General features: G+C 49.4%; 1 protein-coding gene across 4 annotated transcripts in view; it reads right to left on the minus strand.

The window, feature by feature from the left end:
* GTF2IRD1 (GTF2I repeat domain containing 1) overlaps positions 1-21,874 on the minus strand; it is a 1,361,292-nt gene that overhangs the window by 185,352 nt on the left and 1,154,066 nt on the right. For all 4 annotated transcript variants that reach the window (XM_078679432.1, XM_078679431.1, XM_078679429.1 and 1 more), the window contains 2 exons: positions 9,311-9,394; positions 7,715-7,898 (listed from right to left, as the gene is read on the minus strand). In XM_078679432.1, the coding sequence (XP_078535558.1) occupies positions 7,715-7,898; positions 9,311-9,394 (268 nt within the window). The remainder of the gene's footprint in view (positions 1-7,714; positions 7,899-9,310; positions 9,395-21,874) is intronic.

Below are 21,874 nucleotides of genomic sequence, written 5' to 3' on the forward strand. Positions count from 1 at the left end.
CTGCCTTGAGCTTCCTGAGCAATCTTGGAATTAGGGGAATTGGAGGAAAGGCGTAAACAAATGCGCCTGACCAGGCCATCGAAAGCGCATTCCTCAACGACCCTTGATGGTGATCCCTGCATGCAAAAAAGTGGCATTTCCTGTTCTCTGGAGTGGCGAATAGGTCTATGGACGGAGTACCCCAACGATTGAAAACCTTCTTGAGAGAGTCTTGATCCAATTCCCACCCATGACAGACCGACTTTAGACGACTTAATGTATCTGCTGTTGTGTTGAAGGTACCCGGAAGATGTTCCGCCGAAAGAGCGATTTGGTGATGAATCACCCACTCCCAATTCTCTTGGGGCTCTTTGGAGAGAAGCTGAGACCTCGTTCCACCCTGTTTGTTCACATAGTGCATGGCCTTCGTGTTGTCTGTACGGACCAGGACGGTTTATTTATTTATTTATTCAGATTTTTATATAGCGCGAACAAGATCTTTACAGATATCAGAGCGCTTCACAGAAACAGGGGGGTGACGATAGCATGAGGGTGACACAACATAATATTGGGTGCAATATAAACTTCAGTAGCATGATCGGATAGCAGTCATGTTCTAATAGAATGTCAGTAAACAATCAGATAAGCGAAAATAAAAGACGATACTGAGTCTTACATACAACTACGATAAAAATCAGGAGAACTTATACTATAAGTATCTAAAAGTTACAGGGAGCAAGGGGAAGGGGCCTCGATATACAGTAGGCTAACATGAATAGTCTAATAATAGATATTTAGTGAGTAGCATAAAAGGATCGACTGACCATCATGTACTTGTGGCAAACAAGAGGAATAAACAAATCTAGATCATGCAAAATATGACATTATTTGACATTAGACAATCATGAAACCAGTAATACCCAAGCGGCACGAAAGTCAATGAGGAACAGACATTAAGGTTCAGGTGAACTTAGCCATGAGGATGGCTTTCACCTCTTTCTTAAAGAAGGCCGTGGAGGAGATAAGCCTGGTTTCGGGAGGGAGTGCGTTCCAGATCCTCGGCGCCATTCCCGAGAAGGAGCGTTTGTATGTTTTTTCCTTCCGGAATCTGCGAGGTTTCAAGAGTAAGTTTTTTTAACTTCTATTGGATCTCGACCCTCCTGCTATAGTTAGCTTTTGAGTGAGGTAGTTAGGTGCATTGTGGTGTACAGCCGCGTGTGTCATCAAAGCGATTTTCAGTTGTATTCTGGCTTCAAAGGGCAACCATTTCAGAGATTTCAAGTCAGGGGTTATATGAGAGTGTTTTCTTGAGCCCGTAATGAGTCTCGCGGCAGCGTTCAAGGAAGCTCTTAGGGGTGCAGTTGTTGCTAAAGGGAGACCACTGAGGGTCACAATTCCATAGTCAATGCGGGGGATGACTAGGGCTTGAACTGCATTTTGGAAGTCTTTGGCTGGGAGGAAGGGTTCCAACTTTCTCAAAGTGTTGATTTGGAAATTAGCTCCTTTCGTTGCTCTGCTAATGTGCTGTTGCATGTTGAGCTTTGCGTCCAGTGTGATACCTAAGGATTTCGCGGAGTCCACGATGGTGGGCCGGACATTGAGTGCAGTTAAGTGGTTGAGCCAAAGTTGGATGGTGGTAGATTTCGCAGGGGGTGCTATCAAAAGGAACTCAGTTTTCAGAGCATTTAGTTTGAGGTGGTTGTCGGCCAACCACGATTGGGTCTTTGTGAGAGTGTAATTCAGGAGTTTGATATCATCCGGGGATTGTACCTTTAGGTAGAGTTGAGTGTCATCGGCATACATATGGAAGTGTACATTGGATGCTTGGAGCAAGGAGGCAAGCGGTTCCATGATGAGGTTGAACAGTGTGGGTGAAAGGGAGGATCCTTGTGGAACGCCTAAGTCGACTGGCACAGGCGAGGACAACACATTGTTGAATAACGTATTCTCGGAAGGAAAGCCTGTAAAGCCAGACGAATCGCCTTGAGCTCCAGAAGGTCGCTATGGAGAATGCGTTGTTCGGGACTCCAGAGGGCGCTCACTTGAAGGTCTTGCAAGACCGCTCCCAGCCTTCTAGAGAGGCGCTGGTGGTAAGTATCAAAGGAGCTGGAGTAACTGTGAAAGTGAGACCCTTTGAGATATTGTCTTTGATCATCCACCAGTTGACTGCCTCTTTCATAAGAGGAGTGATGATTATCTTGTCGTCGAACAAGCCTTCTGCTTGGCACCACTGCATGTCCAGTTGCTCTTGGAGTGAGCGCATACGAAGCCTGCAATGCGGAATTAAGGGAATGCAAGATAAGATTAATCCTAGAAGACATTTGTATAGGCGAACAGACAGAGACCGTCTTGTTTGTAAACGAAGGGCGGAGGACATCAGTCTTTTCTGCCTTTCTCCTGATGGAAAAGCCTTGCAACAAGCTGTATCCAGAACAGCCCCCAGAAACTTGGCCGACCTGGAGGGACCAAGGACTGATTTGTCTTTGTTTAGTTGAAGTCCCAGATGATTGAAAAGTTGAATGCAACTTTCGACTGCTCTTCTGGTTGCCTGAGAAGATGGTGCTTTCACCAACCAATCGTCTAGGTAAGGGAAAACTTGTAGCGATTGTTTTCTTAGAATAGCTGCAACTGGGGCCAATACCTTCGTGAATATCCGTGGCATGGATCTGAGTCTGAAATGCAGGACTTTGAACTGAAAGTGGCTCTTGGCTACTGCAAAGCGTAGAAACCTCCTGTGGAACGGGTGGATAGGAACGTGGAAATATGCGTTCTCAAGATCCAGAGTTGCCATGTAATCGCCTGGATTGAGAAGCCGTAAAATATCCTGAAGGGATACCATCCGAAATGAGAGTTTTATGAGATAGGTGTTGAGCTCCCTAAGGTCTAAGATTGGGCCCCATTTTTCTACTGTCTCGCAAACGAGGAAGAACCGGGAATAGAATCCTTTGCCTCGTTGGGACAGAAGTACCGGTTCAATCGCTCCTTTGAGAAGCAGTTGGTGAGCTTCTAGACCTAGAAGGTGTAGATGTTTGGATTCGGTGGCGCGAGGGGCTCTGGAGGGTGAAAGGTGTTGAAACTCTAGCGTGTGGCCAAAACGGATGATATTGAGGACCCACCGGTCCGACGTGATGATCCCCCAGCTGTGGAGGCATTGTGAAATCCTGCCCCCCACTGGTGTTACAGGGGGTGAAAGAACAGTAGACAGAGCCGGGAAGCCGCTATTGGCACTTAGAGGAATCTCTCCCCTGACGCCCTTGTCGTACTCTTGAAGGCTGATGAGAGAAAGACGATGATTGGCCCTGGCGTTGAGAATACTGGGGCCTGTAAAACTGTCATTGCTGTGAATAGGATAAATAGCGCTGCTGTTGGTAACCACCTTTGTACGATGAAAAACCTCTCCCTCTTGCTCCACGGAAAAGGACTTTGCGGTATTGCAAAGTCCCAAGGGTCCTTGCCGTTTCCGTGTCCTTCTTAATATCCTGCAGCGTGTCATCCACATGCTTTCCAAAAAGCATTTCCCCATCAAATGGTAGTTCTAGGATCTTATTTTGGACTTCCGGGCGAAACCAGGAGGCCCAAAGCCAACATTGTCGTCTAAGGACAGCAGCACCTGCCAAAGCATGGAAAGCAGTGATAGCAATGTCCATTGCACAATCAATGATCTCTGAAGAAGAACGCTCTCCTTCCTCCAGGATCTTCTTTGCGTCAGCCTTAGCTCCATCCGGTAGTTGGTCCACATATGGAGATAAGTTGCACCACATTTGGCGATCACATCGTCCCAAAATTGATAAGGCGTTGGCAGCCCTGACAAGGAGGCTGGACATAGAAGAGAACCTCTTTCCCACATTATCCAGTCGCCTTCCCTCCTTATCCGGTGGTGTGGTAAGGGGCACCGACAGATGTTATTACTTTCTTTGGGCCGCTTGAGAGATGACAGAGTCCGGCTTCGGTTGGCCAACAAGACAAGTGAGACCATCCTCTTGAGCCTTGTATTTCTTCTCCAGCCGAGGAAGAACAGGGATGACGGTAGCTGGAGACTGCATTACCTTTATCCCCTCACATGTTCTACAATGGGGATAGAACGGACAGACTTTCTGTTCGGCTCTTTAAAATTATAAAGAAAGCATTCCGATTGTACAGAAGGTATAGGAAGATTAAACCGTTTGGCAGCCCTTTCCATCAGATTATGGAAACCTCCAATGTCTGCTGGAGGAGAATCCACAGGATCCGGTGATGGTGACGCGGGATCCGGAATGACGTAGTCGTCCCATTCCCTATCTGGATTTAGGGCTTGTTCTATGCTCTGGTCATCGTCTGATGAATCAATCATCATGCACTGTGACAATATTCCGGTGACGTTCCGTTGGTTCTTGGTCCAGAGGTAGAGGAAGTTAAGGAGCTACCGTGTCAGAAGAATAGGTTGGAGGTGGCGGTGGAGGCACCTGCATTGACTGTTGGTCAGGGGGTTGCGATGGAAATCTTCTCTTATAATCCAACAACATGACTTGTAGATCATTAATAAGAGAAGACGGTATGGCCCTGCTGCGACTGTTCTTGAGGACTAGTTTGTGGATGGTATTGTTGCTGGTCCATAAAATAGTCCTCAGAGTCTGAGTCCTGATATTTTACACGTAATTGGGATGGACTGTATGTCCCCATAAGGGCCTTCATCCTCGTCTGAAAATTCCTCCTTCAAAAGAAGGGCCAGAGTGAGTGGTGTCACTCTACGAGGAGATGTCATTTCTGGTGCAATTTGGCGTCTTTTTATTGAAATTTCCACTTTTTGTATCATTGACGAGATCGTCGATGAGGTCGTCGTCGGTGGATTCATCGATGAAGATTGGACCGTTGACGACGATGGAATGATCATCGACGGAACCGCCTGCGAGCTTGTCGTCATGTCTACGTCGTTTTCTTTGTCGACACCATCATCGATGTCATCCTCGTCGACGCTGAGGTAGTCATCACCATCGACGACATTGTAACTGGTACCTCTTGTAGCGACGACAATGTCGTCAAAGCCGTCATCGACGAAGCTCTCGTCGACGCTCCCTTCGACGGAGCTGGAATCAACGTCTGGTGAATCTTTGATGCCGTCGTCGACTTACATGATGTTGTCGTCGTCGACGGATGGATTTTCTTGTCAGATTTTCCCTCTGAAGGTACTGAAGCTGGTTTCTTGAAAAGCTTTGGCTTCTCAGATGGTGGAGGTGAAATAGAAGGTCCATGGCTTGCCTTCTGATTAGAAAGTACCTCAGAAACCAGTCCTTCCCTCTCCTTTACACCTCCGTGAGGAGATTTTAAGGGACTGCGCCTGTCAGACCTATCAGAGGTCTTTTGTTAAGGCCTTAGCAGGGGGGTCAGCTGAAGTTGAAGGAGAAGACCGACCCCTCTTTTGGGATCTCCTCGAAGATGTTGCAGAGGAGGCCTCATCACTGTCACTGGATACAGGCTCCTTCCGTGACTTTAGTTTTTGCAGCCATGTGAGTAAACGTCCCTCACGGTCTCTCAGGGTCTTTGAAGAGAAGGTACGACAGATCTTACAGTCACTGGCCTTGTGATCAGGATACAAGCAATAAATACAATCTTTATGCTTGTCCTCCACATAAAGTCTCTTCTTTGAACAGCTGGCACAAGCTTTAAATAAAGCATTCTTCTCCTTGTCTGACATCCTGAGAAACTGTAGAGAAAACAGATGAAATCCAGAAGTTGAAGAGAAATCTGAGCAGAGCTCAGTGGAGACTCGCTTTAGCAGAACGTGCAGTAGAAAATCTGAGGCTCTCCCAGGAAGGTTCTAAGGGGTGAGGCTAATCTGATTGGTTGTTGAATTAGTTTGGTCTCTTTTACAAAAAGGGGTGGATATGCTACAAATATATGCTACAAAATGAGATGAGGCCTAGGCCTTTTTCTTTCTTTTTTGTACCTACTGCTATGTTATTTTTTATCTACCGAGACTCCCATTCTGACGACGGTGAATGATAGAAAGCTATGGGAATCTATGAAAGTTCCAATACTGGAGTAAGGAGGTCTCCTGTGAGACCCTTGTTTAGAGAAACTCGCTGCAGAGGATTGGCGGGATGACTGTTGTTGATATCCTTGCCTGTATCGGGGCTGGTAGGACTGAGACTGCTGAAAGAACTGGAATCCACCCATGTAAGACGAGAAGCTGCATCCCAGTGCTCCTCAAAAAGACACCTTGCAATACTGGAGGGTGTGAGGGATTTGGCGGTATCAGTGTCAGTCTTACTGGTAAGCAGATCATTGTCAATATGCTTGCCAAATAGCGTGTCTCTGTCGTACGTCATATCTAAAATTGTAGACTGGACCTCAGGTCTAAAGTAGGTTGCTTTGAGCCACCCATGGCATTTTAGCACAGCTCTGCAGGACATTTGATGGAAGCTTATATAAGAGATGTCCCTTGCACAATCTATTATTTCAGATGCAGTGCCCTCACCCTCCAGTATGATCTTTTTGGCTTCTGACCGTTTATCCTCCGGGATGCGGCAGATAATGGAGCTGACATCAGACCACATTTGGCTGTCATATCGGCCTAGAATCGCCAGGGCATTGGCTGCATGCACTGTGATGGCAGACATGGTGGAAAATCTTTTACCAATATTGTCTAAACAGCATTCCTCCTTGTCAGGTGGTGACGAAATGGGAGTAGATGGGTTCTTCGACCTACATTGTGCTGCCTAAGAGATCACTGAGTCAGACTTGGGATGTCCTGTTGAACATAAAGGGGAATCCTCAGGAGCCCTGTACTTTTTGTGTTTGCGAGGTAGGACAGCTGCTACTGTGGTAGGGTTCTTCGATAATCTTGGTGTCAAAGGTGAAGGCATTGTCAAGTAGGATTTGGAAGAAGATGTATTCCTTGTTGACGGCTTAATGGTGTAGTTATGAGGGCGATCTTGATCCTTAACACATGGCATGAATAAGCTACGTAAGGATGCTCATGGGGAGAAATATTTTTGCTTCACATTTGTTTTGGAGCTTTGAAACTGACGACTCCTCTGACGCTCCATCATGAGATCTAGTCCTTTTGTGAGACCTAGGAGAGGTCTATCCTCCTCAGAAGATGATTTCTGAGCTTTCATTTTTTGCTGAAGCCACAGAAGTAGCCTCCCATCCTTGTCCCTCAGGGTTTTTGGGGAGAAAGTGCAACAAATCTTGCACTCTTTTACCTCATGTTTGGAATGAAGGCAGCAAATGTAGTCCTTATGTGGGTAATCCAAATGCACCCTCTTCTTCTCACAAGTCTTACTTACATGTATGAAAAAGGCCTTTTCAATCAGACATAGTAAAATATTAAAGTTGCTTTTAGATGAGAAAAACTTGTCACAGCTCAGGGATATGCCCTAAACACTCGAAGTGCGGTGAAAATCAGGTTATCTTGGGAGTGTTCTAGAGGGAGCTACGACCTAATTGGTCCTAGTTAAAGTTTGTCCCTTTTTTAAAAAGGAAATAGATGCGCTACAAAATCTCAATGCCTAGTGCTATTTTAGCCTATGCTAAGTTAATACATACTGCTTTACTATGGTACCGTGGGACTCCCACTTCGATGACAGGGAGTGATTCAAGCATGTGAATCTATGAAATATCCAATACTGGATAACTTTTCTTTACGTCTCCTAGGAAACTTTGTATATTTGACTAACATCAATGAGGTTCATTAAAAACGACTGTTGGGTCCAACAGGAAGTGCTTGGTAACACAAGCCAGGATCAGGACATACCTGGTTACTGTAAACTTTATTTTGTCAGCCGCTGCTAATATCCGTTCAAGATTCTGTGATCCAAATGTGCACGGTTTCCTAAATGGGATTCCAGGAGGCAGTCCTTCAATTTCCACTGAACCCGGATTGCTCTTTATGCGTTTGTATGGCACTTGCACGGGGTACTTTATGCCCAAAGCCTCACCTGAAAGACACCGGAGAGACCTTTAGGAACAACTCACTGTGACGATACAGCAACTCATTTAGGCACACACAAGAGCTTCACTGGCAAATCATATCTTGCACATAATCAATTTTTATTTAAAAAACAGGAACTCCAGTTGACTTTTACTTAAGGACTTAATGTCTCCAGATACAAGACCTGAGGATCACTGTTGGGTGAAGCAAGATACACTATTGGCAAATACATCTTCTGTAGGCACAAAGTCTGAGTTATGACCCTACATAGAGATCATGACTGCATATACAGAAATAATGCACAAATATTACAAAGTAAGTCGATATGAAAACCAGGCAGACAGAGGACAAAGTGGGATTGCAATCGGCCTATGGGTGCTAGGGCTACTGCAAGATGTACAAAACAAGTAAAAGGCAAAAATGTCACCATCTGAGGTAACGACAGGATATCATCTCAGTTGTAGAAAGAAACACACTTTTCTTTCTATTGCCTCTTATTAAACAACATTCTGAGGCTTTACTATGAAACCAATATATAACTTGGTGGTCAAGATTAGACTGTTAGCGACACAATCAAAACTCAATGGAGTTGCAACACTGGGTGAAGGCACAGACTCTTTAGAAATACAGGTATCTGAAAGTCAGAGTAAACTCTAGGGATTCTTATGTGATAAACGTCTGATCAAATCATCTGAAAGTTTTGTGAACACAAATAGAATTCACAGTACTATCCTTGCTGGCCTCTAATCAGATTGAAAATAGAATTCAGTATCATGTATACTTAAGGATGACTGTATTTCCACCAATACAATATGAATAAAGACCGGGTCAAGTTGTCCAGTTCAATTTAAATTTATCTGCTGCAAGAAATATTGTTATTTTTAATGAAATCAGAGCCTTCAATTATCAAATTGGAGGAATGTTCTCGGTAAAGATGCCAACATGATACTTTGAGGCATAACATGTCATTCATTTGTTCCTTCGTACAAAATAATTGTTCAGTTTTCACAAATTAATTAATCAATTCACTCATTAAGAAAACTACTCAACCTCTATGGTATTATGTAGTCGGCAACAGGATGCATACAAAGTGGGAATTCTCCAAGACATACATGGAAGACAAACATAGAAGACAAACATGGAGGCTGGTGGAACAGATGCCCAGTCTATGATATTCCGCCATCAAGGACGATGCTAGCTGAGAGTGGTGCGATAGCGTATCATCCCCTCACCATCAAAACTATTCAATCCAGTTCCAGAGTGATCAAATCATTACAATTTTCAAATATGAAAAATTAATAGGAATCTATAATTACTTTTTAGATATAATATATTAAAAAGACTCCAAAAGAATACTCATGTGATTATGGAATGACACCGTTTTTTGAAAGAGCAGGTTTAATAGTAACAACGTCTTACCGTATTTCTTATTAAAGAGGTCCTGGACTTGTTCCCTCAGAGTGTTAGCAATATCTATTCGAGAAAGTCTGGCATCGTAACTTTCTACAACAGAAAAAAGTATGGATTTTAGTCAAATGTACAGAATCCCACCTGCAATTCAAGCAATTCCACTCTCTTATTATGGAAAAAACCTCATAGCAAAACTTTCAATTGCAGCAAAAGGCTCGTTAAGCAAAACAGAAGTCTTCTCGTTTCATAGGCTGGTCCATAAAAAATACTGTGGGGAAAACTCATCCCCACTGCCATTACCATCATCTACAAAACTTAATTGACTCTGTTCAGAGTCCAATCTGAATAAGTATTGGAGCACTGGGTTGGGGAGGTGGGGTAATCCTATCACAGTCAGAGTGTATGGGGTCGGCAGCAAAGGTACTCAGAGTTGGACAGTACTCAGGGATCGACATCTTCCTACGTTACTGGCATTGTTGCCACCATCTGCAGGGAATGGTGTGGATCAGGGCCTCTTTCAAGAAGATAGCTCTTAAGCTGGAGCCGAAGCGGAATCGTGAGGCACAGACGGTGCTGAGGGCAGACTCGCCAGTGGTAACCCGAAAGGAGGACTCCAGGGATCCATAGGGCCCTACGGCACACCAGCGGACCAGTAGAGTGTCAAAGATGTGGAGCATGGCCTTCTTAAGTCTCTAATCCTGCTAAAGCCTCACCTACAGTCCTGGAAATTCAGGGTGCATTGGATTGAGATGTAAAATCGGTTCATCAGTTGGAGAGAGGAAGAGAGTCCGCGGGGCACCTTGACGTCCTCACAACTTCTCAGGTGGAGAGTGACTAGGCTAGGATGAGGCCCTCTTAAGACGTCTTGTGTTTTTTCTTCGGATTGGACTTACCCATAGACTTGGACATAGATGATGACCTGTTGAAGAATGGGTTCTTGTCCTTGACTTTGAGAAGCAGCAGCCTTTATGCAACTTGCAACAGTGTTTGGAGTTGTGTAGTTTGACTTGACACTCATGGGTTGCCTTGGGTGCATCAGGGCATAAGGATTGAACATTCTGGAGTCATGGCATGACTCCTAAGACCAGAGACACACCTTGTGAGATTTTCTCACATACATGTGTTTGTGAGAATCCCTTCATGGTTTAAATCCTGTAGTTTTATGAGCTGTCTTCCACACTAGAAAGACTTTTACAAAAAAGTATTTGTCATAGGAGGAGAAATAATTAAAGGCTAGCTCCGGATCTGTGTAGGAAGGAGTAGAAAGAAAGAAACTCATATCAGCTAAACCTGAAGCAAAACACAACCCAGCCAGATTTTCTGCAGTTTGCTTAGAATAACAAACAAGAAACTGTACAAACCTTGCTCAATGATACTACCCATTACAGTTTCGAACCCCAGCTTTACTTAAATGGTGAGTTATTTGGATTCACCCTGAACACCAACCTCACCCTCAAGGAACACATTGACCAAAAAAGCAAAGTCTGCCTGGTACCAGCTCTCTCTTCTAAAAAAAGTGAAAGTGTTTCTTCTAGAAGAAAGTTATTTACCCACTGTAACGATCTTTCCAGTGGATCCACTATCTGCAGATTCCTCATCTGTAGAACTATCCCAGGCGTCAGACAGGATCTGGAAATGCCAAAGCTCTCCAGTCGCTGGTAGGAGGTACTGGCTTTTGTGTTGATGCTGGAAGTGCCATTAAATAGCATCACAGAAACCTTATAGCACCAAAACCAGCGTAACAATGTCAGTTTCCATCCATTTTTTCCAGCCTTCAAGACAAGAGCGTGGACTAATAGAGTGGTGCAGTACTAAAACCTGATTTGAGCCCTTTTTAACCTTACCTATAACCATCCATCAAATGGGAAGGTGGGAGAGTCAGTGAGGAATCAACAGGTAGACAGAGTATCCACCAGAAAGATCGTTACCACACCCAAGTAACATTTTCTCCTGATCGATACTTCTACCTGCAGTTTCCTCACCCATAGAACAGATTACAGAGCAATACCCTATCTAGAAGGAGGCGTGACAGATGGTTATACAAGTAAATCCTACAAGACTGATCTGATAAAGAGACCACCTCAGAACTTTTTAGAATCCAGGTACTAATGCATAGCGAAACTGCCCAGAGATGCCTGCGTAGCTGGCTTGCATATTCCTACAATTGGTACTCCTCTTTCAAGGGCAGAGGTGGTGGATTTGGCTCTGGTGGAATGGGGTGGTTGGAATGGGTCCTGATCCGTTCTTAAGGCTCCTTTTTGGCCAAAGCATAGCAGGTCTTGATGCAAAAGATAATCCACCTCATTAGGGTTCTTTTCTGCACCACTTTGCCTTGCTTGGCACAATGTAGCCAAGAAAGAGCTGGTTATCCAGTCGTGTGTCCTTGGTACAGTCTAGGTAGTAGTTGATTGCCCACCAACTTGTGCAACCACTTCTCCTCCTTAGTGGGATGGGGTGGGGGAGACAAAAGGTCAGGAGTGTGATGGACTCATTCTGCTGTTAGGAGAGCAGTCCTAGTTGGCAACAACAAATTATCGATATGAAAGGAGGTAAAGGTGGACAGGAACTAAGAGCTTGTATCTCGCTCACTTATCTGGCGTAAGTGATAGCCACTAAAAACATTATTTATAGAGTCAACATCCTAAAAGGACAACTATGCAGGGGCTCAAACAGATTCCCCATGAGTACAGTTAAAACCAAATTAAGGTCACACTTCGGCCCAACAAAGGGGGTTGGAGGATGCTTAATTGTTAACCCCGTCGAACAAGTTACTTACCTTCGGTAACGATATATCTGTAAGAAACAGTAGTTAGTATTAGATTCCTTACCTTAGAATATCCCCAGGCGTCAGTCTGGATCCGGAAACTTTTGCGTAGCAGTACCCCTGCGCGTCGGTAGGCGTCGTCTGCAGGCGTCCCCTGCGGCTCCGCGTCGTCGGCGTCGTGCGCCGTGATGACGTCGCTGGAGTATATAGACGCCGCCTCCGCGCGCTGACGTCAGTTCTTTGCACACAGCTTTTCCGCGCCAGAACACGCAGAGCCATGTGAGAACTAACACTGGTGCCATTTGAAACTAGGGCCCTGAAAGGGACGTCCTTAACCCTAGGTATCAGTTCGCAGAACGGGGAGGACGGGTGGGGCGGTAAGGAATCTAATACTAACTACTGTTTCTTACAGATATATCGTTACCGAAGGTAAGTAACTTGTTCATCTGAAAGAAACAGGTTAGTATTAGATTCCTTACCTTAGAATAGATACCCCAGCAATACCAACCCCGGAGGTGGGTCTGCGAACCAATACAACCTACACCAGAAAGTCCTGGAGGACCGAACGGCCAAAGAAGCCGTCCCTCCGGACTTGACTGTCCAGGCAGTAGTGCCTCGCAAAGGTGTGCAGCGAGGCCCACGTAGCCGCCTGGCAAATGTCCTGCAAGGGGACTCCCCGGCCCAGGGCAGTAGAAGCCGCCGTAGCCCGAGTGGAATGGGCCCTCAGCCCAACAGGAGGCTCCTTCCGAGCCAAAGAGTAGCATGCTTTGATGCACAGGACGACCCACCGAGAGATGGTCCGCTTCTGTACCCCCCTTCCCTTCTTCTCACCCACGTAGCCAACAAACAGTTGGTCATCCACCCGGAACTGGCGTGTGCGATCCATGTAAAATGAAAGCGCACGTTTTGGGTCCAGACGATGGAGCCGCTCTTCATCCTTTGAAGGATGCGGAGGCGGGAAGAAGGAGGGCAAGGTGATGGACTGCCCAATGTGAAAAGCAGAGACTACCTTGGGCAGGAAAGAAGGTCTAGTCCGAAGAACCACCTTGTCAGGATGGACAGACAAGAAAGGAGGTTTAACAGAAAGAGCCTGGAGCTCACTCACTCTCCTGGCAGAGGTGATGGCCACCAGGAAGGCCGTCTTTAAAGTGAGAAGACGGAGAGGACAGGAATGAAGGGGCTCAAAGGGAGCGCACATCAGGAAAGTCAGAACCAGGTTCAAGTCCCACTGAGGCATCACGAACGGAGTTGGAGGATACATGTGCGTGATGCCCTTCAAGAATCTTAACACAATAGGGGACTTGAATAAAGATGGCTGATCAGGTAGCCTCAAGAAGGCGGAAAGGGCAGAAAGATAGCCCTTGATAGTGCCCAGAGCAGAGCCCTGCTGGGCAAGGGAAAGAAGGAAGAGGAGAACCTCAGACAGAGGGGCAGAAAGGGGATCCACAGCCTTTGCTGTGCACCATGCCACAAATCTGTTCCACCGGCAGGCGTATACCGACTTTGTGGAGGGACGCCTGGCTGCCAGAATTACATCACAGACTTCAGGAGGCAAGTCAAATGGCCTCAACTGTCGCCGCTCAATCTCCAAGCATGGAGGTGGAGACTGGACAGGTTCGGGTGGAGGACCGTCCCCTGCTGCTGCGACAGAAGGTCCTCCTGAAGGGGCAGGCGGATCGAGGGACCGACTGTCATGCTGAGTAGCTCGGGATACCAGTATCTTCGAGCCCAGTCCGGAGCCACAAGGATAACTTGGGCCCGGTCGCGCCTGATCTTCTTCAGCACTCTGGGCAGAAGTGGTATAGGCGGAAAGGCGTACAACAGACCGCAACTCCACTCGCACCGAAAGGCGTCGCCGAGCGAGTGCCGTCTTGGAAACTCCAACCCGCAGAACTGATGGCATTGCGCGTTCCCTTCTGTGGCGAATAGATCTAACCAAGGCTCTCCCCATTGCTGAAAGAGGCCTCTCGCCACGTCCGAGTTCAGACGCCATTCGTGATCCACCGAGCACCGACGGCTGAGTTCGTCCGCCCTGGCGTTCAGAGAACCTGCCAGGTGTTGAACCGTCAGAGTCACGCCCTGACGTTCCAGCCATTGCCAGAGACGCAGAGCCTCCTGGCAAAGGGTCCACGACCCCACACCGCCCTGTTTGTTGCAGTACCACATGGCGGTGGTGTTGTCCGTGAACACCTGCACTACACTCCCGTTGACAAAGGGGAGGAATGCCTTCAGTGCTAGGCGAATCGCCCGCAGCTCCAACATGTTGATATGGAGCCGGGATTCCGCCGGAGACCAGATGCCTCTGATCTCCGCCTCTCCCAAGTGGCCACCCCAGCCCTGGAGGGACGCGTCCGTCACAACCACGTGCTCCGGTTGGGGAAGGGAGAGGGATCTGCCTCCGACCCAATCGCGGTCCGTAAGCCACCACTGCAACTGTCTCGCAGTGCCCTCCGAGATCAGGACATGGTTGGATAGGTTGCCCTGATGCTGGGCCCACTGAAACTTCAGGTCCCACTGCAGAGCCCGCATCCGCCACCTGGTGTGATGCACCAGAAGGATGCAGGAGGCCATCAGCCCCAGAAGCCGCAGCGTCAACCTGACCGAAACCCGGGATAACGGCTGAAAGATGGGAATCAGAGCCTGAATATCCCGGACCCGCCGTTCCGGAGGATAAACCCGAAACTGCGCCGAGTCGAGAACCGCTCCGATGAAAAGGAGCTTTTGAGAGGGACACAGGTGTGATTTCGGCACATTGATGGAAAACCCCAGCTCGTGTAGGAGGTCTGCCGTCATCTGAAGGTGGCGGACGACTGTTTGGGGCGAGCCCGCCTTCAACAACCAGTCGTCGAGGTAGGGGAAGACTGAAACCCCTAACCGGCGCAGATGAGCTGCGACCACCGCCATCACTTTCGTGAACACCCGTGGGGCGCTGGTAAGGCCGAATGGGAGCACGATAAACTGAAAGTGCTCCTGGCCTACCGTGAACCGCAGGTAACGCCGGTGGGCCGGCAGGACGGGGATGTGAAAATACGCATCCTGCAAGTCCAACGCTACCATCCAGTCTTGTGGGTCGAGAGCAGCCAAGACCTGAGCCAAAGTCAACATCTTGAACTTCTCCTTCCGGAGGAAGCCGTTGACGTTCCGCAGGTCCAAGATAGGACGCAGGCCTCCTTTGTCCTTCTTGGGCACCAGAAAGTAGTGGGAGTAGCAACCACACCCTACTTCTGGCCCAGGAACGCGCTCGATGGCCCCCTTGGCCAAGAGGGCCGGAACTTCCTCCTGCAGAAGTGTCAAGTGGTCCCCCGACACACGGTGGTTCTGCGGTGGCATGGCTGGAGGAGTGGACTCGAAGGGGAGGGAGTAGCCCCTTCGGACGAGCTGCAGCACCCACCTGTCCGATGTAATCGCGCGCCAGCGGGAGTGGTGATGGCGAACCCTGCCACCCACTGGCGTCACGTGAGCCCGAAAGCTCGGACTAGGAAGGCTTGGATGCAGCAGCGGGGGGAGGTGTGGACTGACCTCGCCGCTGCCCTCTACCGCCACCACGGCGGAAACCACGGCCGCCACCGCGCTGGGGAGCGTTCTGCGGCGCGTGGCTGGCAGCACGTGTGGGACCGCCCCTTCCTTGGCCACGAAAGGGGCGAAACGAACCCGTCTGCTGGCGCTGGGTCGAAAGACCCAAGGACTTGGCCGTGACCCTGGAGTCCTTGAAGCGCTCCAGCGCGTGGTCCGCCTTGTCACCAAACAGGCGACTGCCATCAAATGGCATGTCCATGAGGGCATTCTGTACGTCCGGTGAGAAGTTGGCAGATCTCAGCCAAGCATGGCGCCGAATCGCCACAGTCGTGGACATAGCCCGTCCCAGCGAGTCGGTCGTGTCAAGACCACACCGGATCGAGTACCTCGCCGCATCCCGGCCCTCAACCAAAGCCTGGTTGAGCTTGTCCCGCACATCCTGCGGGCACTGCGGCAAACACTCCGCGAACGTATCCCACAGGGAGTGGGTGTAGCGGCCCAAGAGGCATGCGGTATTACAAGACCGCAGTCCAGCGCTCAAAGAGGAAAAGACCTTTTTCCCAAATTGGTCATACCGCTTTGATTCCCGATCGGGCGGGGCCGATGGAAATGCGGACTGCGAAGTGGAGGCCTGGATCACCAGACTCTCCGGGGAGGGATGGGTGGAGATGAAGGCAGGGTCGTCCGAGCACGGACGGTGACGCCTGGCAACGTTCCGGTCAACCGGTGCACCGGAAGCGGGCCTAGACCAGGTGCCCAAAAGGACATCCGTCAGAGCCTCATTAAACGGCAGCAGAGGCTCCTGAGGGCATGACTGCGGTTTAAACACTTCCGTCAGAATGTTTGGCTTGACCTTAGCGACGGGGAGCTCAAGGCCCAAGGTCTTGGCAGCCCTCAGCAGGACCACCGAATAGGCAGCTCCCGCCTCAGACGCCACAGGGGTCGGGGAGACAAACCCAGGGTTGGGCGACTCGTCCAGACCACTGGCATCACCCAGGTCACCTACCCAGTCCACATCATACTGGCAGGCACGGGATAAAGGGTCCTCAGACCCCTCCCAACCCTCTCCATACTCGTCCTCATCGCCGTATTCGGGGTCGACGATATAGACTTCGGGGTCAATGGGCCCCATCGGCGCCGGATCCGGCGTCGGACGACGCCGGTCCGACTCCGTGTCAGGAGTCAGAGGGGGGATGGGGGTGGCGCCTCGCGGCGCCGGCGCCGGGGACCCGACGGCGGCCAGAACCGACGGCGGAGTCACTGCGCCGCGCGGAGGCGGTACCACGGGTTGGCCCAAAGGAACCGACGCCGGAGAGGCCGGTAGACCAGCCGGCGACGAACCTGAGGGGCCCAGCGGCGCCGGGGCCGGAGCCACCGGCGGCGTCGAGGCAGGAGCACCCGAACCGCTCGGGCCCCCAGACGGGACCGACGGGCCCGCAGGCGCTGTAGGCCCCGCCGGAGGAGACCTCGCCCTCATAGCCATGAGGAATGCCTCAATCTCCTCGCGCGACGCGCCTTCCCCAGGGACCGACGGGTATGGGGCAGACGGCGTCGGCGACCCACGCGGGGCCGCGGCCACCCGAACCCCCGGCCGCATCACGCGGGCGTCGGGGGGAGTCGGGGGTGCAATGACGACGCCCCGACTTCTTACGCTTACCTGACGACCCGGAGGAATGGTGGCGACTCCCGGAGCGCTCATGGCGGCTCCGCGATCGTTCCCTCGACCGCTCCCTCGACCTCCGACCGGACCGGGACCGCTCTCGACGTGGGGCCGACACTCGGAGCTCGAGAAGCTTGCGGGACCGCTCCCGCCTAGCTTTACCAGTCAAGGCCCGACAGTCGACGCAGGACTCCGCGTCGTGGTCCGCGCCCAGACACCGGAGGCAGAGTCGATGGTGGTCGGTGACCGACATCATGCGGTCGCAATTGTCGCAACTCTTGAAACCGGGCATCCTACCGGCACCGTAGAAGATTTATTCACAAAAAAACTTGGTCAAAAGACCGGAGTACTGCTCTTCGGATCTGCGCTAACTGGCGCGGAAAAAAGAAGAACTGACGTCAGCGCGCGGAGGCGGCGTCTATATACTCCAGCGACGTCATCACGGCGCACGACGCCGACGACGCGGAGCCGCAGGGGATGCCTGCAGACGACGCCTACCGACGCGCAGGGGTACTGCTACGCAAAAGTTTCCGGATCCAGACTGACGCCTGGGGATATTCTAAGGTAAGGAATCTAATACTAACCTGTTTCTTTCAGATAGAAAGGGTATTTCAAAGGAGATTTCAAAAGGTACCTTTCATCTGGCAGACAAAGGAACATCGACAGTGTCGCCAAATACCTCTTGACAGTGCCAATTGCACAACCCCTCTGGGCAATGGAAAGAAATTGTGACAGCCTGCAAGGGTGTCTGAACAACAAAGTTACTCCATCTGCCAGAGTAAGCAGATTTGGTGGAGGAGTAATGCATTGATGAAGAAGTTACTTACCTTTGGTAATGCCTTATTTGGTAGAGACTCTATCTATCCACAGATTCCTTACCGTAGAATTATGCCCAGGCATCAGACTGGATCCAGAGATTTTTCATGAGTTGTATCCTTGTGAGCCGGTAGGTGGTGTCGATCGCATATGTGTGGTGTTGTCTGCACAGGATGTGACGTAAGTGGTGTCTATATAAGCGCCACTCCAGCATGCGGATGTCAGTTTCTATTTGCAACTTTGCGAAACAGCCCTGTCCCTAAAAATTCGTTCACAGAGTGGGAGGATGGATGGGTCCGTAAGGAATCTGCTGCTAGATAGAGTCTCTACCAGATTAGGCGTTACCGAAGGTAAGCAACCTGTTAATCTAATAGAGACTTCTAGCAACAGATTCCTTACTTAAGAATAGACAACCAATCAATACCTTCCTGGAGGTGGGTCTGCATAACAATTTCATACTAGAATTTCCTACAGGACCGCACAGGCAAAATGCCATTCCCTACAGACCTGACTGTCTTGGCAGCAGAGCCTGGTAATGTTTGCAGAAATGCCCACTTTGCTGCCTAGCAAATGTCAAGGACCGGAACTATGCGTGCTAAGGCAGTGGTTGCAGCCTTGGTTCTGGTGGAATGAATCTGCAAACCCTGAGGGGCTTGTTTATTGGCTGATGCACACCAGATCTTAATGCAGCGCAGTATCCATCAGGAGAAGGTCCACTTCAGCACAGCCATTCCTTTTTTTTGCTCTGACATACCCCAGGAAGAGTTGGTCAACCACTCAGAACTTTCTTGTACAGTCAAGGTAGAACAACAACGCTCTTTTTGGGTCCACTCAGTGAAGTTGCTCCTCTTCTTTAGAGGAATGTGGCAGCATGTACAAATTAGGCAGGGTGATGGACTGGCCTATATGAGTAATAGTGACAACATTCAGGCAGCTCTGGTGCTTAGAACCAGCTTTTATGGGTAGATGCTAAAGTATGGAGGCCAGTTAGACAAAGTCTGAAGCTCAATGATCGTTCAGGCAGATGTTATTGCCACCAGAAGAGCTGTCTTGATGATAAGGAGCTAGAGAGGACAGTTGTGCAATTTCTCAAAGGGAACACACATCAAAAAAGTGAGGACTAGATTGAGGCCCCACTGAGGCATAAGGAAGGGAGAAGAAGTAAGACAAATATGCTGCAAACCTTTTAAGCACCTAGGTAAAATAGGGGATTTGAAGAGGGATGGCTGGTCAGGCAACCGCAGAAAGGCTGATATAGCAGAAGGTAGCTATTTAAGGTACCCAGAGAAGAGCACTGCAGTGCAAGGCAAGAAATAATTAGAAGAACCTGAAAAAAGGGGAGCAGAAAGAGGGGCCAACTTGTTTTTCTGCAAACCATGACATAAACTTGCCCTATGGCAAGCGTATTCCGTTTTGGTGGAGGGACGCCTGGCTGATAGGATAACATTGCAGACTTCGGGTGGAAGGTTGAAAGCTGTCAACTGTCGCTGCCCAATCTCCACGCAAGGAGGAAGAGAGTTGACAGGTTTGGTTAAAAAAATTTCCCCTGCTGCTGCAACAGTAGATTCTCCGGAAGGGGCAGCTTGATAGGAGGAATGATGTCCACGCTCAACAGCTCAGTAACCTGTAGGAAAGTACTCCTTTTGGCATGGTTGGCCCCAATGATGCATGTTTGAGTGATTGTGCACTGGGTTCCTGCTAACCAGGTTCCCAGTGAATGCGTTCTTTCCCAAAACTGTACCTTTGTTTCCACAATTGACACACCTCTGGCCAACATATAAGTCCCTTGTGCCAATGGTATTAAGGGCCTTTAAACCAGTGAGGGTTTCTAAGGACTGCCGCATGTATTGTGCCACCCTAAGAGATCCACCACTACCACTCACTACAATCACACTACCCCTATCATTACTCTCCGTCACCAAACACCCACCATTATAACATCAACTGATCACACCAGGAACAACAAACTCACAATTAACAAACACCACAAGGCCCATCTCGATCTTGACAGCTCGGACTCTAACCTCAGCCCTCTGGCGACTGAAATCCCCACAGTCACTCCACTCTCGACCCCTGATAATCTGAACCCTCCCTCAAGATCTACCCCTTCCTCCAACACAGACCCTTTTCCCCCGACCCTTACTTCCCCCTTGTCCAACGTCATCTCCAATCCAGCGGTCACTCCCCCCCCTACTATCACTGCACACTCCCCTTCCGATGTCCCATATCGACAGGCTCAACCTGTCTCTACTGCTTACCTCACTGACAACCCCCGTGACATCCCCATATCCAACGTCTTCACCAATCCAGCAGACACTTCCCCACTATTTTCACTGCCCACTCCCCTTCCCCCGTCGCACACCCACATACACAACCTGCCTCCACTGCTAATCTCATTGACATTCCCCGGAATTCTGACTACCTACCTAGAATTTCTCTCCCTCCTCACTTGGACAGTAGACCCACTACTCCTCCTCTGAACTCCTTGAATGAGAACATTACTAATCCAGCTCCCCGCGTCCAACCTCTCCCCTCTCCTAAAACCACTGATTCCGTCCAATCCCTGACCCCTGCTAACTCTCCCTCCATAGACCCAAGTCATTCTCGGCCCCTGTCAAAAATCTTTAACTTTTTCAGCTGAATTACACAGCAACTAACAGAATGGAGCGGAAAATTAACCCCCTGGCTGACGATTTCCTATACTTACAACAAGACCTTCTCAACAGGACCAAACCACCGTGCTTCCTCTCCCGGGGTAGATTTGCTCCTACCCCCCTCAATACCTCTCCCATGGCCCCACAGAGCACCCCTCGACCCTCCAGTTCGTCAGCAAGTCAGGCTCTTCGACCCAACCGGAATCGTCAACCCATTTCGGTACCGAAACCTGATGAGATCAATGACTCTTACCTCGTTTTGAGCCAGAAGTCAGCCCCTTTCCCCATCCCTGTTATTATTGGCACTAGCAGAATCCCTAAAACTGTCCAATCGCCTAGACCTCCTGCTCAATACTCCTCTATCCAACTAACTCCCCCCATCATCGAGGCTCCCAGCCCTCTCCCTCTTATGCTCCTAAACTGCAGATCAGCAGTACAACACGCCACAGACCTTGCTGAAGCTCCACTCGTTGAAGAAATGACATTGATTTCCTCATAGAATCCTGGCTCAAGTCCAGCTGAATTACACAGCAACTAACAGAATGGAGCGGAAAATTAACCCCCTGGCTGACGATTTCCTATACTTACAACAAGACCTTCTCAACAGGACCAAGCCACCGTGCTTCCTCTCCCGGGTAGATTTGCTCCTACCCCCCTCAATACCTCTCCCATGGCCCCACAGAGCACCCCTCGACCCTCCAGTTCGTCGAGGCTCCCAGCCCTCTCTCTTGCACTCTTGGCACTAGCAAAATCCCTAAAACTGTCCAATCGCCTAGACCTCCTGCTCAATACTCCTCTATCCAACTAACTCCCCCCATCATCGAGGCTCCCAGCCCTCTCTCCTGTATGCTCCTAAACTGCAGATCAGCAGTACAACACGCCACAGACATTGCTGAAGCTCTACTCGTTGAAGAAATTGACATTGCTTTCCTCATAGAATCCTGGCTCAAGTCCACTCCACCCCCATTCTTGACATTCTCATCCCTCCAGGGTACAACATCATCAGACAAGACAGGCCGATCGAAACTGGGGGGGGGGGGACTAGCCATCATTCACAAAGCTGGAATACAGATTACCAAACTTAAACCTGCAGAATACCTATCGTTTGAATACCTGTGGGTCGAAATCACTGCCAAGGGCACCTCACCCATCAAATTCGCTAC

Source organism: Lissotriton helveticus, chromosome 3_1, assembly GCF_964261635.1.
Source record: "Lissotriton helveticus chromosome 3_1, aLisHel1.1, whole genome shotgun sequence".
NCBI classification, from domain to species: Eukaryota; Metazoa; Chordata; class Amphibia; order Caudata; family Salamandridae; genus Lissotriton; species Lissotriton helveticus.